The 16,945-nt window shown below is 48.3% G+C and overlaps 1 protein-coding gene across 1 annotated transcript in view; it reads right to left on the minus strand.

Annotated features, from left to right (window-relative positions):
- The window catches only part of LOC135909597 (protein Wnt-6-like), a 41,849-nt gene extending 25,119 nt beyond the window's left edge, over window positions 1-16,730 (minus strand). The window contains exon 1 of the mRNA XM_070531809.1: window positions 16,471-16,730. Within this exon, the coding sequence (XP_070387910.1) occupies window positions 16,471-16,544 (74 nt within the window). The 5' untranslated portion in view covers window positions 16,545-16,730. The remainder of the gene's footprint in view (window positions 1-16,470) is intronic.
- Window positions 16,731-16,945: the final 215 nt, after the last annotated feature.

Here is a 16,945-nt window from a genome sequence, read left to right on the forward strand (position 1 = left end):
GCGGCGACTCAGTTGCTACGTCTTATTCTCACGCCCTACCGGGCCCCGTTGAGAGAATTATCAAAATGTAAGAAGAGGAATAGTGACAATAATGAAAAAAAAAACGCAGCTCGAGCGAGAACGTTTGCTTTGAGAGCGTGATCTGCGCGGTGGCTGCTGCTGCTGCTGCTGCTGTTGTTGTTGCTTTTGGTTAAGAGCAATGCGGAGAGAACAGGAAGAAGAAGAAGATACACAGCTGGAAGAAAGAAGAATAGAAAAAGAAAGAGGAAGAAAAAGAAGAAGATGGGGAGGAGGTTATCGAAGGCGGAACAGAAACGGGTCGCGTTTTCCCGCGGTGTCTCGGCGTGCCTATATCTCGTCGAAGCGTCGTCGCTCTATGGAATGCGGAGTGTATGATTCGCGTGTGGTCTCCATAGAGTACGCGATAGAGAGAGCTCGTGGGAACAGCGAAGCGGGGCACATGAGAAGGGACTTCCTGTTATTTTGTGTTAGAGAGTTTTAGTCACACTGCAGCTACTACTATATCATCGCGAACGTCTCGCCACCTGCCAGCTTTCCGTGGGTTAATCGGTTGAACTGTGTCAGGTGCACGCGCAGCTCGGCTTCGCTAATACGCGTGAAGATGGTGAGGTGCCCGAAGCGGTATACCTGTACACAATTTCCTAAACTGTCTGTTGATGATTTAGATTATATATATATATATATATATATATATATATATATATATATATATATATATATATATATATATATATATATATATATATATATATATATATATAGATTTAGCTAGAACATTGTGTGTAGCAGTTGGAAGCACGTGCCTCCTGATATATTCCATTTCACTTGTATGCGTAGGACGCTATGAGGGGATTAACGTAGAAAAATGCAAAAGAATCGAAAGGTGGATGATATGATTTCACAATTAAGCCCGAGATTGCAAAATAGACAATGAATCAAACTATACTTCGACCGTGTGCACACTCAGTATAAAGGGTGATTTTGTATTTTAATACGCAGTACGTGACTATATGTAATTAAAAAAAAAAGCAGCACATTTAGAAATTCAAACAAGACAGAGATGCAGGGGAAGACGGAAACTTGAATTGCTCAACAATGGATGGTCGAACAAGGGGCGTGTCTCTGGAGCCAGCGCTTCGACAGGGAGACTTCGACAAGCTATCACGACAGGCCCTCTTTCTCCAAAGACGCGTCGCTTGTCCGACCACTGTTAATCAGTATTCATATAAAACGCGTTCCTTTAATTAAATGCGCTGCTATCCCCGTACTCTGCCTCACCAGCTCCCTGCAGTACACGGTATTATGAACGGCCAGCTGCAGTGCAAGTTTTGCCGGCCAGTTGCGACAGTGGCCGCAACTTTCCTGGAGCGCCGCCGCCAACCTCTAGCCACGGCGTGACTAAGTCGACTTCGTGTCGGAAACAATACGCGTGCCCTCGACTCTCCGTCGCTTCAGCTAGGATGCGTTTGACGAAGCAGGCTTTGTGCTGAAACCGCCACCGTTACGCTCTAGCCTCGTCGCTGGATCGCGCCAGTCGACCAGCAACGAAAACGGGCTGCGTGTTTCGGTCATCGTTCGCCGCTAATCCTCGGCCCCGGTTGAGTGTGAGGATGACCGGAGGATTAGCAGCAAACAATGGAAGCGCTGTTTTTTTTTTTCCTGAATGGCTTACATGGCACGTAGACTTTGCTGCACTGAGCTGGCGAGACGGCCCCACATGCAACGGACCTCTAGCTGTGCCCTCGAGCAGTTCTGTGTGAATGGAGTTCTCGAAGAAGTATGTAGAATGAAACAGGATTCATCAGCAAGCGTTCCGTCGTTGTAAGGACGGCCAAGGGCGGAGGAAGTCCCTTTGTCGTGCCCGAAGAGTATTCGACGGCGAATCGCCTGATGTGCGTTAGTATCTTGTAAGGCAGTTTATCGTAGTCAGTCGCAATACCGAAATCGGAGGCGCCGTAAAGGATATGATGTAGCATGTATACATATGATAGTGGCCAGATGGTCGACTCCTCTTTTACACTGCGTCATATATCTGGCCAAGTTCCCGTGAACTCACATTTTGTATCAGCGGCCAAGAAGAGACATGTTTGCTCGTAAGGCGTCTATGAAATGTCGAAATGAATACATCAACTTCGCAGCGTACAGAGGATGAAAGTCGGCACAAGAAAGTGAGCACTCAATACAAATAAAATGTTACCGTTTACATAGAGAAAACTTTTCTGGAAGCTGCGTTTTTTTTTCAGACCTGTACGTCATTATATATATATATAAAATGACGTACAGGTCTGAGTGCTCCCTCATCGTAAATTTAATTACCCTGCAATTACGACGACTCCCCAGAAGCTGCGCGAAGGATAATCCTACGATCGTTATTTACCTGCAGTGCATATAGCCTGCAGCACCTTGGAATAAGGTTCTGCAACTCTGACGCATCTATTGACAGCGCAACAGAAACTGCGCGGATCAACCTCCAGCCCCCATACATCTCGTACTCACTTTCAACGTAGACGCTCGTTGGTAGCGTCTACTCGGCCGCGTCGATAGGGGTCGCCTCGACGAACAAGCCGTATACGGCGCGGAATTCAGGAACCAAAGAGGCCGAGCGTGTACGTAAACAAGAGGGATGCCACCAGTCTTACTCGCATAAGGCGAAAGTCGACGGCAACAAGTGGGGATCAGCGCTTAGGCAATCGCCGCCGTGTTGATACCACGCGAAGCAAGCAGCAGAAGCGCGCCTGTGCTCGTGCGAACAATACGGGGTCCCACTGTTCCCTCTCCCACGCCGCTCTCTCCGCAAACAGCGACATGCGCGGCACAGGGTAGCTCGGCGCGCTAAAGAACAACGGAAGCTTTTTCCATTTTTTTTTTCCCTGTTGCCATGGGTTGCGAGGCTGTTTCCGAGGATTTCCTAGGTATACTTGATTGTGACGCGAAATACATTTCGTGAAAATGGACAGAAAGAAAAGAAGACAGCGAAGCTCGAAACGAAAGGCTCGGGAACCGCGTCGATGCAACTTGAGCGGAATCGAACTTAAGCTCGGCTCGGACGGCGCGTACAATTCTGTAGCAGAAGTTTGGAAGCGAATGCGCTCTTCATGGTGAACGGACACTAAATGGAAGCACCAACTTAGTTTACGCTGATCAGGTAAGCGATTCATTACTGGAAGAGAGAACGCAGGTGCTCAGCACCTCTGCATGCAGACGTCAGTGTGACGTCGTGGCTTTTAACGTGTCTTTTTGTATTCAGAACGTTATGGCGCAGTATGAATTCTTGGAACGTGCTATATAAGTTCAGTCCTTGGCTCCTTTAGAATACAGTGCGTCCCATTTTTACCAACAGATAAACTAGCTAGTTTCGAACAGACGATCCTGGAAATTCATTGATGTGACGGCTTGCCGCCGCGGGAACACGTCTGCGTCTTTTCTCCGCCGCTTCTCTCCACGGCAATTAAGAGTGGCATTTCTCGTATCGTGGAAGGGTAAGGTGAGAACACAGCTCAAATGATTTTTCTCTTCAGTCTCTTCAGCAGAGGCTACAAGTCGTTTGCCCACATATACTATATGGCTTCCGTAAAGACTTAGTTGCTTCAGAGTCGCATAAATTGAGTGGGACAGCACTATACTGCACTCCACAAGAGCTGTGCAAAAGGACCTGTAGTGACAGATCTGTCCCTCGTAGAGTGGCTTTGAAAGTTGTGACTAAGAATGTGGTATCTTTTGTTACCCTTACCCGTACTGTGAGGAGAGGGGAACAGGATGGATGGATGGATGCAAAACTTTAATAAAAGTCCTGAGGTATACGCGACTCAGCGCGCTGCGGGCCGCTCCCACGTTGGGACAGTCAGGCCTTGCCCGACCACCGCATCGTGGGCCCTCTGGACAGAGCCCATAGTCGAGCCCCGGCATCGGGGCTTTTGATAGCGGAGAGCCACTTGTCCTCATTGATTTGTTCTGTGCCGCCTAACGAGGGGCAACGCCAGAGCATGTGGTCTAGGCTAGCGATGTCATTGCATTTCATTACGGGTTGGCCTGTGAGCGTTCTGAGGAGTTCTCTGTGATTCGGTATCACGCGCGCCTTTCATGCAAAGCACGTGCTTTACATTTCCCGGCACCTCCAGCAGCGCTCGCAGCATCGCAGTCGGTTCGCGTGACCGACGTGGGTTACCGTAACGTCGCGTGAAAGCGATGCCATGAAGGACAAATTAGACGCAACGAGCTTGCTAGGAAGAGGGCTGAATACGATGAATGCCCACATAATGTATGGTGTCCCAGCTAACGTTAGCCGAGCTGTTCAACGGAAAAAATGAGGGATTTACGAAACGCGGTGCAAGATTGATACAAATTTAAAGCCTGCGGTGTTCGTTCGTCAGACCTCTGACGACCGAACGACGTAGAATTCGTATTAGGTGCAGGCATCATAAATAATTATGCATGCGTTTGTCTTTTCTACGTGCCTGGGGCTTCAGACGTTCCTGTTCTGTTACATATCACGCTTTACCTTTCAAAGTTTCCAAGAAATCATTTAGTTCTTAAACATGGCCGGCAAGGCAGAAATTCTGCTCGCATCCGCAATCTTTGCGAGTTGCATTTATAACGCACCCTGCGTGTGTTAACGCGATAGCGTTAAGGGCTCCATGTCGCAGAAAATCCGGTGTTGGCGCCGGCGTCGGCGGAGTTGCCGTGAGCGAAAATTTCGGTGTATATTTAGGTTCATGTATATGCCACCCCTTGCTATGTGACATGCCGTATGTGCGGGTTATATTGCCACACCGTTCTAGCGCTAAAGTTGCTCATACCCTGTCTTGCAGAATCCCGGCCACGGCGGCCGCATTTCGATGGGGGCGAAATGCGAAAACACCCGTGTACTTAGATTTACGTTAAAGAACCCCAGGTGGTCGAAATTTCCGGAGTCCCCCACTACGGCGTGCCTCATAATCAGAAAGTGGTTTTGGCACGTAAAACCCCATAACTTAACTTGTCTTGCATTCTTGACAAAGTTCATTTTGAGAATTTGAGAATTTTGAGAATGACAGCCCACAAACAAAAGTCATGGAACAAAACAGCCACAGCGCATTCCTTTTATGTTAAATATCAGACTTAAATGTTAAACGTGCGAAACAATAACAAAAACCTGAAAATAATGCTTTTTTTTTTTTTGGCGTGGCTGTGCACCACCTCGGGGATCGGCCCACGCAAGAGGCCGCGTTTAAAGCTCGCCTTCATGCTCACCTTCGTGCATATATAGCGTTCGACGCCAGCTTTTCCCGGCAAATATTACAGTTTCATAAGCTGCCATTACCGGGAAGCGCGAGAAGCAGTCAGGCATCTTTGAATGCTAGCGCGTTCCACTCGAGGCGAAGCTTGAGCGTCCTCCAATTTTTTTTTTCTTCTTCTCGAGGTTATCAAATTGCGTGGTAGTAACACCGTTTGGAGCCAGAAGGACGATTTTTAGACCAATCCGTGCATCGTATTGACTACAGTTCCCGTGCTTGAAGAACTGCCATATTTGCAGCTGCCGCGTACACCATACACCAGTTCCCTTCAGTAATCTTTTTTTTTTGTGTGAGAAACTTTATCACCTGCGTAGTGCTAGGCATAATCTATGTCACTGTGTGGGGGCGCGCGTGCCTTTAATTGCTATACAATTAATATTACTTCCCCCCTGTCAGCCAGATGTACAAACGTACGTGCTTTCGATGGGCGCATATCACCGGCTCTATCGACATCGGCACATGAGCGAGCCGCACACCCGAGTCTAATCAGGTAACGCCAGAATAAACCTATAGACACCCCTCGAGCGGTCAGTAAACCTTTCTCTCACGCGAGATACGCGCTACAATGAATATTAAACAGGCGTCGAAGAAGAAGAAAAAAAAAAAACAGAAGAAGAGGGAGACCCTCTCGATGCTCGCGACGCAAAACGCTGCGCCAGCTGATCTGCCGCAGCAATCTATCTGATGAGCGGCGCGTTTCTCGCGGAGGGCAGCAGCCGATAGCCGACGTGCCATGCCTGGGACAATTAAAGCAGGGTGCGCCCGCCACACTCGGCAACCACTCAGCCCGAGAGGAGGAGGAGGAGGAGGAGGAGGAAGCGAGGGCCACAGGTAAGTAGGGTGGGTGAATTGGGGGAGGGGTGGATGAACTCGCGTAGGCGGCTGGAAAGGTGAAGGCCGTCGAGTAGCGCACGACGATAATTGGCGACACCCTGCGGCGTCGGATAAGCGCAGTGGAAATCTGAGCTGATGAATTTTACTTAAAAGGGGCAGCGTAAGGATCACTACCAAAGGGACAGCACGGGCAGTAAGGACACACACACACACACACACACACACACACACACACACACACACACACACACACACACACACACACACACACACACACACACACACACACACACACGCACACGCACACGCACACGCACACGCACACGCACACACACACACACACACACACACAAGAAAAAAAAAACGGTCAGAACTATACAGAAAAAGAACCACGAGCGCTTACTTACAACTGTTTATCATCAGGCGAGGGCACTGCAATCTACCCTCGTTTCCACGTATGCGCAAAGCAACAATGCAACCACGCAATATCAGTTAAGAAGCGAAGGCAAGCGCTCGTCACACACGCGCCTTGAAGAAAGCGAAGAAAGAATCGAAAATGTATCCGTGTGGGAGTTCGACAGCGAGCAGCTCTTAACACTGCAGTTATGACGCGCTGCTCATTACGTCGACACGTCCTGCGTTGACAACCCATCGCAAGTCCCCAAATAATTAAATTAGGTTGTTTTACGTTCCAAAATAATGATCTGTTTATGGCGCACTCAGTATAGTAATAGTTCTGCGGAAAACTGCAAGGTGGAGAGAAGTAATTGATAAAGGTAAAACGAGACACCTATCCAATCGTAGCGATTGCTACAAAGGAAACCCATATGGGTCCCTCGAAAGAAAAGCCTTGCAGTTGAAGAAAAAATTAGTCCTGGTCCGGGACTCGAACCCGGGACCACCGCCTTTCCGGGTCAGCCGCTCTACCATCTGAGCTAACCAGGCGGCAAGCAGACGGCCGGCAGACGAAGTCGAACTCATCAACAACTCGAAGCAGAGGCAAGAGTTTGACGCATTAGTTGTGCGGAAACCCGCAAGGTCAAGAGAAATAATTAATGAAGGGAAAATGGGACATCCACCCAATCGTAGCAATTGCTGCAAAGTAGTTTACTTTCCACCTTGAACCATATGCTGTGGCACTGTTCTGTGTTGCACCACTCGCCTTACAACAGGCAGGAAGACTGGGAAGAAGCCGTCTAGAGCGACGGCCTTCCAGTCCAGCTTCGGGCTGTCCAAAGGGCCTGCGACAGGGCTGAAGATCACGGTCTTCCGCCCCCGGCGTGGGTGCGGCCCCCGACTACGGCAACGTAGTCTCTTAGGACCAAATAAAGTTTCTTGTCTCTCTCTTCTCTGTCTCTCTGTCTTTGTAGCAATTGCTACGAGTGGGTGGATGTCTCATTTTTCCTTTATTAAACATATAGCGTCGGGTTCCGCATTAACTTCGACCGCCTTCTTTAGTGCACTCAGTGCATGGCACTTGAGTGTTTTTTTTTTTCCCTTTCCGCCCCCGGTAGCAATGTAGCTGCTGCGGCGGGGATCGAGCTCAACAGCACTACCCCAAAGTTAACTGTGCCAACGCGTACAATCACACGATTCTGCGAGCACGCGGAATTTGCTAAGGAGAGCGCTTCACTGCAGCACTACTCTTTCACCGGCAACTGCGGCTACACAGCACAGCTTCTTTTGCTTCCCCTGCACTTTTCACGCTGTGAATTCCTTTAACTTCAATGCGCTTCAATGCGTGGTCTGCAGTGCCTTGGACTACAAGTGCGCAACTTCGATACATTTATCCACAGCCTATCATAATTCGTGCCCTATAGAATGCAATACAACCATATATATATATATATATATATATATATATATATATATATATATATATATATATATATATATATATATATATATATATATATATATATATATATATATATATATATATACAACAGTGTCGACGCTACGCTGGCTTTATAGAATGCTACATATTAGTTGCTGACATGATGCGATGTGCTACGTTTATTTTTTATTAATTGAACGCTGCGAGTGTTATGGAAGGTTACTCAAAGTATGATGTCACGACTCCGTCACGTGCGTTCCAATACTTGACGCTTCGCATAACCAATATACGCCAAATTGTGGATCAAAGCTTTCTAGGGTGAGTCATTGCGTATGTTAGAATGATGCGTGATAAGGCACATTCAACAGGTAAGTAACTAACTATACACCCTCGTTTAGACATTATTACGTCCATGCTTTGTAACGTCAAGGAAAGGAGGTGCTCGAGTTTCAAGGTCGCGTTATCCTTCTTCTTTTGCTCTTGTTTCACTTTTGTAGCTTCTGTTAAGGGCAGAAATAACGCGTTGGTTGCTCTCGAAGTGTGAATTCATGGTGTATAGCTCACTCAGTTTGACCTCCTGAGCGCCGAATTGTCAGTGCAGGGATAGAATAAGTATATTCTCCGAATACGATTTCGTCCTTCGTGAAGTGCATGAAAATGCCAAAGAAACATCGCACACTAACATGGGCGAAATTCTGCTGCAAAATTGTAATTACGGATATGTTAACCTCAGACGTTCTCACAAGACCAGGCATGTTCGCTTCTAACACATTTCACAGACGGCTGCCTTTCTTCAACCTCAATAAAGTTTAATATCCGCGAGAAAGTAAGAGCAATTCGATAAGTGTTTTCTTACCTGAAATTTCTAAAGAGCGCCAGGTGGAGCGAGCATGTTCGAAAAGCCGCCAAAGTGAAGTTATTGCGCTGTTACACACGCGACAACACTTGACTACGGTGTGTCCGACGTTGTCCGCATACGCAAGTAAAAGCATCATGACAGTTTTGACAGCAGTTTACTTCAACAGTGTTCTTACTCAAACCATATACTATCGCGTACAAACTATCAAATTTTCGATCATCACTAGTCATGTTTAATTGCCGCACTCGAGACATCAGCTGAAATATCCTTTACAGACTCCGTTCGAATTAGGTCCCCATAAAGTTTGACGTTTAGAACGACGGAGAGTTGTTCGATCAATGCGCGGACGTCACAGTTGTGTCTAGCGGTGCTTCGTGTACAGTACTGTGGCGGGAACCCCTTGACGTCTAAGCCAGAACAATGTACGACCCGACAAGTACTGCGAGCTCTCGAGAAATTGCTGTGCTCGCGGAAAAAAGAGGGAAAGAAAGCTTGCGACACATGGCGCACACATTTTTTTCATTATTATTTTTATCTCTCGGTAACGAGCGCGGATAGCGAAGAGCACTAGAAAGTATCGACCGTTGCGATGTGATCCAAGGCATATAGTCGGCTAATCTCTACGGTTATTGTTTATCTTTTCGTGTTTGACGACGCAATCTGAACGAAAGCTGATGGAATATATCGGTTGTTCTCTGAGTCAGGCGTTGCGCGGGTAGAGGCCGACATGCGGAGTGATACGATTTGGGTTTCCTTTTTTCTTTGTCTCGTCTTCGCTAGTCGAAGTAAAATACACCGGGAGTTAACGGCGCTTGAGTTGCAGCTGTTGCTAGCGCAGAGTTAACGCTCAAAATTCTGTAGGACTCGTGCGGGCATTATTTGAACGTGCAGTGACTCGGTGGCTGGAGCATGCGTAAGGAAGTCGGCGTGTTAGTCGTGTCATACTCTCATATAAACTCGTACAAAATGTCTACGTGCAAAAGAAGAGTCACAACACTATAGTTCGGACAACGTACGAAGTTAGCTACGCATTTTCAAAAGGCTCTATAATGAGCGTGCATCTTGCATGTAGAAGCCCTTCTCAGCATTCTTTTCCCCCAGTTGCAGTAGCACTTACTGTAAACAGTGTACTGATTAGCCTCGTGTTCGCAAGATTTGCGCGCGGCTTCCGCGCGATTCCTGTGAGATCGTTTCGAGAACTCGCGAGAAAGGAACGATGCATCCAGATCGATACTAAATGCTATGAATCCCGCAGTTCACTGTTGTTTCTCTGCGCTTGTGCTACGTTATATATGCACTCTCTTCGTCTGTACACCTGCTCATCATGAAGCGCATCGCGACCGCACGTACGTGTTCGTAACCAATAATGTTTGGAACCCAACATACGTGTACGTGTCGGGAATCAGCTCTCCGGCGCAACATGCCGTCGTGTTTCGTCTGCGTATGTTCCGGTATGTGTGAAGCTTTATGTGAACTTTGTTTACTCCCTTATCTAACTCCACCCCGGGCGCGCCGAACCTGCGCAGTCTCTTCTTATTTTACAATATCTTATCTTTATTCTATGTGCTATTATGCGAAAACGAGCAGCCGTCACCACAATAGGTTGACTAAATCTCTTTCTCGTATTTTCACTTCAATAATATACTAAATGCTAACGCATGGTGCATCCCTTGGGCCAGGAGGAACTCATTGAGGACCGTATACGATATTCTTTTGAGGCGTGTACGCAATACAACGAGCCCTACACGTTCTTTTGCTTTATTTATTTATTTGTTTGTTTGTTTATTTATTTTTGAGAAATCGCTGATGAGCCAGGGTGAAAGCGGATGAAATGTGTCTTGTCTTAATTTGCAATCGTAGGCGCATAACAGCTTCAAGGTCCTTCTCGAGAAACGCTTTAAACGTGCCTTACGACACGCAACTTCAGCAGCGGGACGTTCTCGTACGCCACGGCTGTGCGTCCTGGATCTGAACTGCACCCCACTAAAGCGCGTGCAGCATTCCTGGGGGATACGGGGCTCCAATGAGACTCTGTATAGTCCGAGTTCATTTCGCAGCCATACGTGTAAGTGTGCGTGCGCTTTGTTTGCGCTTCTTTTCTTTCATTCCTCGTGATCTAGACCTATACCTACATTGAGTAGCATTCCGAGCCTGCCTCTTCGCTGACCTCTCCAGATACCGGCGAACTTACTCACTTTCTCTTTGTCTCAATGTTGCCAATGCAAAGGAAGCATTGCATCTGGCACAGACAGATCGCTTTTCAGTTCCGCACGGCGCGTTCGTTCACTGGTGGCCAGATTGAGATCGATAAGCACGGTCAAGGATTCGCTCATCGAACTGCCGCCGGTGGCGGCACACATGTTCCGGCGTAACACAAGACGGAGCACTGCATGCGCGCATCACCCGGCCCCTCACGGCAGCTCAGTTTTCAAGCAGTGGCGGTGGCGAAATTGACAATGGAGGCAGTCGGGAGCCGGCACAACACTACGCTATATATATACTCTGATATGCGCGCTGCGCCTTTTCTTCTTCTTCTCGTGTTCGCTTAATCCGAGTCCACGGCGGCGTCAACGATAGCTCTATATACGAACAGATTGGTATGCGATGCAAAACTCATAGCAACAGTCCACGTGGACTAAGAGAGAGAGAGAGAGAGAGAGAGAACGAAATATTTATCTGTTGTGGTGCACTGTGGCCGCATCACCGTTCTTTGTATACGCATAGAGTAACAGGCGATCATGAAGACAACGGAAACGCCGGCTAGCTGACAAAAGCGCAGTGCCGTGGATGTAACAATGTCCTCGGCGTAGAGATTTGGGCGAGTTGCTTGAAGTTCATGACGTAATAGCAACGCAAAGTGCCGAAGTGCACGGGAACAGATAGGAGTGCGGCTGGCGGAAAGAACTAACACGACACAAGCGTTGTGTCTCCGCTTTTGTCTGGATGTCTATCCGCTAAACGCACGCTCATATAGTCTTACCTCACTTACAGGTGCTTTGCGTTGAGTTTACGTCACGAGCAATGTTTTCATAAAGCAAACTTCGCAGCTGAAGAAAAAAATCGACCTATAGTCGACGAAGGTCGAATCCGGCACTGGCGCTTTTCCGGGACCGCCGCTACACATATGCGGGTTAGCTATGCGGTAATTTAAATATGGGGTTTTACGTGCCAAAACCACTTTCTGATTATGAGGCACACCGTAGTGGGGGACTCCGTAAATTTCGACCACCTGGGGATCTTTGACGTGCACCTAAATCTAAATACACGGGTGCTTTCGCATTTCGCCCTCATCGAAATGCTGCCGCCGTGGCCTGGATTTGATCCCGCGACCTCTTGCTTATCAACCCAACAGCAATTAACTATGCGTCCTGAAGGTGGCTGCGCCAAGGCATGATTACTTAAATTAAATGAATGATTTCCGGGTAAGAGAGAGAGAGAAAGAGAGAGAGAGGTTTGCCTGACGTGCTGCTCCAGATGGGTATGATGAAAAATGAAATGATATACACAGTGCCCGACATAGATACACAACTTACACAAAGCACACCACATCACTCAACAAACTAAAGTATCTCATTGAGACGTGTGCGTCTGTGGAAGTTTGAAATTATATTTCGTTAATAGGCAGCGTTAATTCGGCGTAAGCTAATTAATGTATCATTATACCGGAATTCATTCACCACTATTTCATCAGCAGGATCACAGATGAACCTTGAGATGTCGTTACTCAATTTAAAATAGACCAATGCAAGTTTTGCGCGTTACTATACACGTTTAAGCCCAAGTACTACTCCCTGTAAATTTGTACGGGTGACACAAAATCGTTGATTTTTGCGGTGCCCAGCTGCGCGCAAAGATATAAATTGGCAATTATTAGGCTTGTTGTTTAGGATTATATGTAAAGGCAAAATTGTCGAAATGCTCAGAATCTTGACACTAATTGCAGATAAATTACTCAGAAGAAAGAAAGAAAGAATATAACAATAAACGAGCATTTATGGCTTTTGTTTATTGACATTATTGTTAAGGACATGTGGCACTAAGGAGGGGTGTCAGTTACTCCTTACTGCAGCAGATAAGCGAGGAATTGCAGCATAAAAAATAATTGAGAAGCATCATGCACATAAATGCCGCAAAGTTATTCCTCTGGATTTCCTCTCAACCCAGGTGAAACAGAGGTGATGTAAGGTACGAAAATAAAGAAGAACAAGAAAAAAGAAGAAAAAAAAAGCAGGAGTAGATTTGCCTGATCAAAAATGTATAGCCTGGTTTGTATACTTATTATAATCATAACTCTTTCAACCCCAACCGTATAAAACTAATACAATAGACAGGCGGCGAAAATTCGTGACGTGGACAACAAGCAACCCTTTTTTTTTTTGTATAGCTATGCACACGGCCGTGACTTTTCTGCATCGCCCACAAACCATTCCCAGCACAGTTTATGTGTTAACGATTTGTTTCCATAACACCGTATCACGAGCGACGCCGTAGGCGAAATAAAGTACGCTATCGTTGTGAAAAAACAAAAAAAGGAAAAGACAAGAAAAAAAAATATCAGAAGGCAACTAGCGTCTTGCGGAAACACAGCCACAACGAACGGGCCGCGCGTGGCGAAACAAGTAAAAGCAATGTGCAAATGAGACAAAAAATTGGAAGTGCTATGACCCGCAACGCTCGTTAAATGTCGGCATTGTTTTCCTTTACACATTTTCTTATCTGGTCTTTGTTGCTCGCCCGCTCGCGGGTGGTCGGCACGCGTTAGGATATTGGCCAATAATACGCCGGTCGTCAAAACATTCACGCTTTCCGCGCACGTTTCGCAGAGCGAAGTGTTATGGCGACGCTCTTCGAGGAAATTCCGCGTAAATACAGCTTTCCTGAGCAGTCGCACGGGCATACGTATACACGCAGTATGTAGTTTATAGGCTAGAACGCATGATGAATAGATAGTTGTAGCTGCAGCGAAAGCGATGTTGTATACATAGTGTTGAGCCATCCTATACTTTTCGGCGGAGCGCTGCTGTAACTGTGCACGCTGGTTGCGACCGAGAATTCGTCTACACTGTCAAATAATTCACACCCGTAAAAGTGAAAAGGGTGTAAATGTGTCTGTAACTCTCACCTTTAGGGTGTTATATATATAACGGACACCTTAAGAGTGTGAGTTATAGACACATCTACACCCTTTTGCACTTTTAGGGTGTAAATTATTTTACAGTGTAGAGCACGCGATTAGATGAATGCAGCTCGCGACGCGCATGCGAGGAGAGGCTGTATATAGACTATATATGTACACATGAGCGTGAGTTCTTGCGCGCCTATAGCGTCACAAGCACATCACGTGCAGCACGTGCCAGCTGGTATACACGTATTCCAACAGTGTAAAGTTACACCACTTCATGGTAGGCCCATTCTCGCGTACACGGCTTATAGAAAGGAAATTTGTTACCCGCCGCGGTTGCTTAGGATATATGGTGTTGGGCTGCTAAGCGCGAGGTCGTGGGATCGAATCCTGGCCACAGCGACCGCATTTCGATGGGGGCGAAAACACCCGTGTACTTAGATTTTGGTACACGTTGAAGAACCCGAGGCGGTCCACATTTCCCGAGTCCCCCACTACGGCGTGCCTCATAATCAGAGAGTGTCTTTGGCACGTAAAACCCATAATTTTTTTTCATACGCAACTTGCGACCGTCGGCAAATCTTTCACTTTTACGGCATTTTTTTCCTTGTGTACATCAATCGCGTCTAACAAGAAAGAGCGCGCTAAATAATATAGCGACGGGCGTCCAAGCACATAAGTTTGGTCAGCGGTATGCACAGGTAACTATATACATGTAGTAACGCGCTCTATAACACAAATCGATGGACGAGAGGATGCTTGCTCGGCCGAAATCTACGCCTCGCTTTCGTACGTGTTAGCACGATTCTTTGAGAAATACTCTTGCACGTAGCCAAAGTGCGCGATGCATGCTTGCCAGGCATTGCAGAGTTCTTGGCCGATCGCCGTCTATATATTGCGCACACGGAAGCCGTAATAAGCACTGATAGTGTACATACCAATTGGTGCGTGCGAACTTGAGTGCGGCCAAATGTGCGAATCGATAACTGAAGCCGGCAACGTTTAATTTTGCAGTTCAACGGACAACCTTTTTAAAAATAATTATTCTGACAAAATTTGGTCTCTAGTTCGTCTATTTGACAGCGCACCGCCGGCCAGCCGTTCTCCGCGAGATGTGCTGCCGCATCAACATGCGAGCAGGACGATGCCGAAATCACGCACGTCGAAAGGAGATGGAGAGGAGGGCGGGAAGGTGGGAAAGGAGGGACGACCCGTGTGTTAACCCCTGTAGACTTCTACTGGTGCGGAGCACAATGGCCCCCGGAATTCCTCCGCCGGCGAGATATTTGGAGGCAAAATGGAAGGAAGCACAAGAAGCCATATAGTGCAACAGGGCCCAAAAAGACGGGCTAGGGGGGCGGTGGGGGGATGGGGTCCCCGCGGGTACAAGAAGGGAGGCCATTCTCCCCTGAAAGAGCCGAAACCTGACGTTTACGGCCATATCCGTCTCGGGGAGCAGTATTTTATCTCTCCCGTTAGTCAAGGCAGAAATTGCCTCTGTTTCAAAGGTATCGCTACTACACCGCGCCAGCGTCTTTCTCGAGGGAGTGCTTTGACCTTCCGCGAGATTCGGTCACGAGAGGTTAGCGCGCTCATAGCGTCGTTATTGTTCTCGCTTTTATTTGGCTATTCTTTATTTGCTACCAACGACAAGGCGCAGAGGAGATCAAGAACCGGCGAACCGCCAGCGACGGCGAGGGTGTTTTTAGGTAATCGCGCTATCTGTATGCAGGGCGACGAGGGCATTGTTCTTTTATTTTATTCTTTTTGCTGGTCAGCCGCTGATGGCGCGAGCATAATTTTTAGAAATGCTGCGTCCAACACTCCGTCGTGGAATGCAACGTCGTTCGACGCACGCACATGGCTCGTGGTACTGCGACAGAGCCGACGAGCATTTCTCTCGAGACGAAACTTTCACAGCTCTCGGAACAATCCCACTTTCGCCGATCGAGGCGTTACCAAAATAAGTACTACCTCCTTGTTTTCGTATTAGAAGTAAATGCTAATGGTGCATTCTCCGCGAACTATAGTCATTTCCTGATACGTGCATTTCATTCACTTCAGCCCTTGCCGTTATTTGAACGGGCCTCTTTTGGTGAAGCTGCCGGCGCATCGCGGTGATTCCAGTAGTTGCGCCGGACTCTCGTTCGTACTTCGCGAGCGCCGCGCAATGACATTCGATCGAACGCGACGCTCGTCTGAGGCAGTGCAGTCGCGGAAAAGACACGAGTGGAGAATGCGAGGAAGGCACAGCTAGGGGGAAAAATAAACGCAGTCGCGTCAAAGAGACACAAGCGAAGGAACTGATTATTCCAAACAGGCCGTTAGACCGAACAACTGCCCTCGTTTCCGAGAGTGAAATAATTGCCTGACGGACCATCGAGCCGGTCCGTTCTACAGGCGGTCAACATTTCGGGGAGAAGGAGCGCCGCCCGACGCGAGGCCGCAGTTGTAACAACGCGCACTGAACAGGCGGCGAACAGGAGAAGAGGACAGGGCGTGCGTGTGCGGCGGTGGTACTCACGTTGCCGTGCGCAGGAGCAAGGCGAGGAAGAGCACGGCCCAGGCAGCGGCGAACCAGCGCACCGCGTAATCCATGGGTCTCTCGGCGGGGCTAACTGCAACGGCGCTGCCCGCTCCGCGCGGAGGCCGGCGGCATGGCTAGTGCTCGTTCGGCGCGCCGCCGCTCTCCGCTACCGCAGCCGCGGGGGACACCCTCTCTCGCGGCCTCCGCCGACGCCGCAGATGCTGCTGCTGCTGGACCCTCTGCTCCTGCTGCTGCTGCTGCCGGAGGGCGGAGTCGCCAGGCGCCTCCTCTCTTCTACGCTGCTGCTGCTGCTCCCGTGGCGGAGGAGAGCCCCGAACGGGGGGGGGGGGGGGGGGATCTCCCTCCTTCTTCTTCTACCTTTCGGCCACGGCACCAAAGGCGCCGCCGACGGTGCGGGGACAGCTATGCGACAGGACCGCGACCGAAGAAGACCGGCCCGGCCGCTGATGCT

The sequence above is a fragment of the Dermacentor albipictus genome, chromosome 1 (genome assembly GCF_038994185.2).
Source record: "Dermacentor albipictus isolate Rhodes 1998 colony chromosome 1, USDA_Dalb.pri_finalv2, whole genome shotgun sequence".
In the NCBI taxonomy this organism is placed as follows: domain Eukaryota; kingdom Metazoa; phylum Arthropoda; class Arachnida; order Ixodida; family Ixodidae; genus Dermacentor; species Dermacentor albipictus.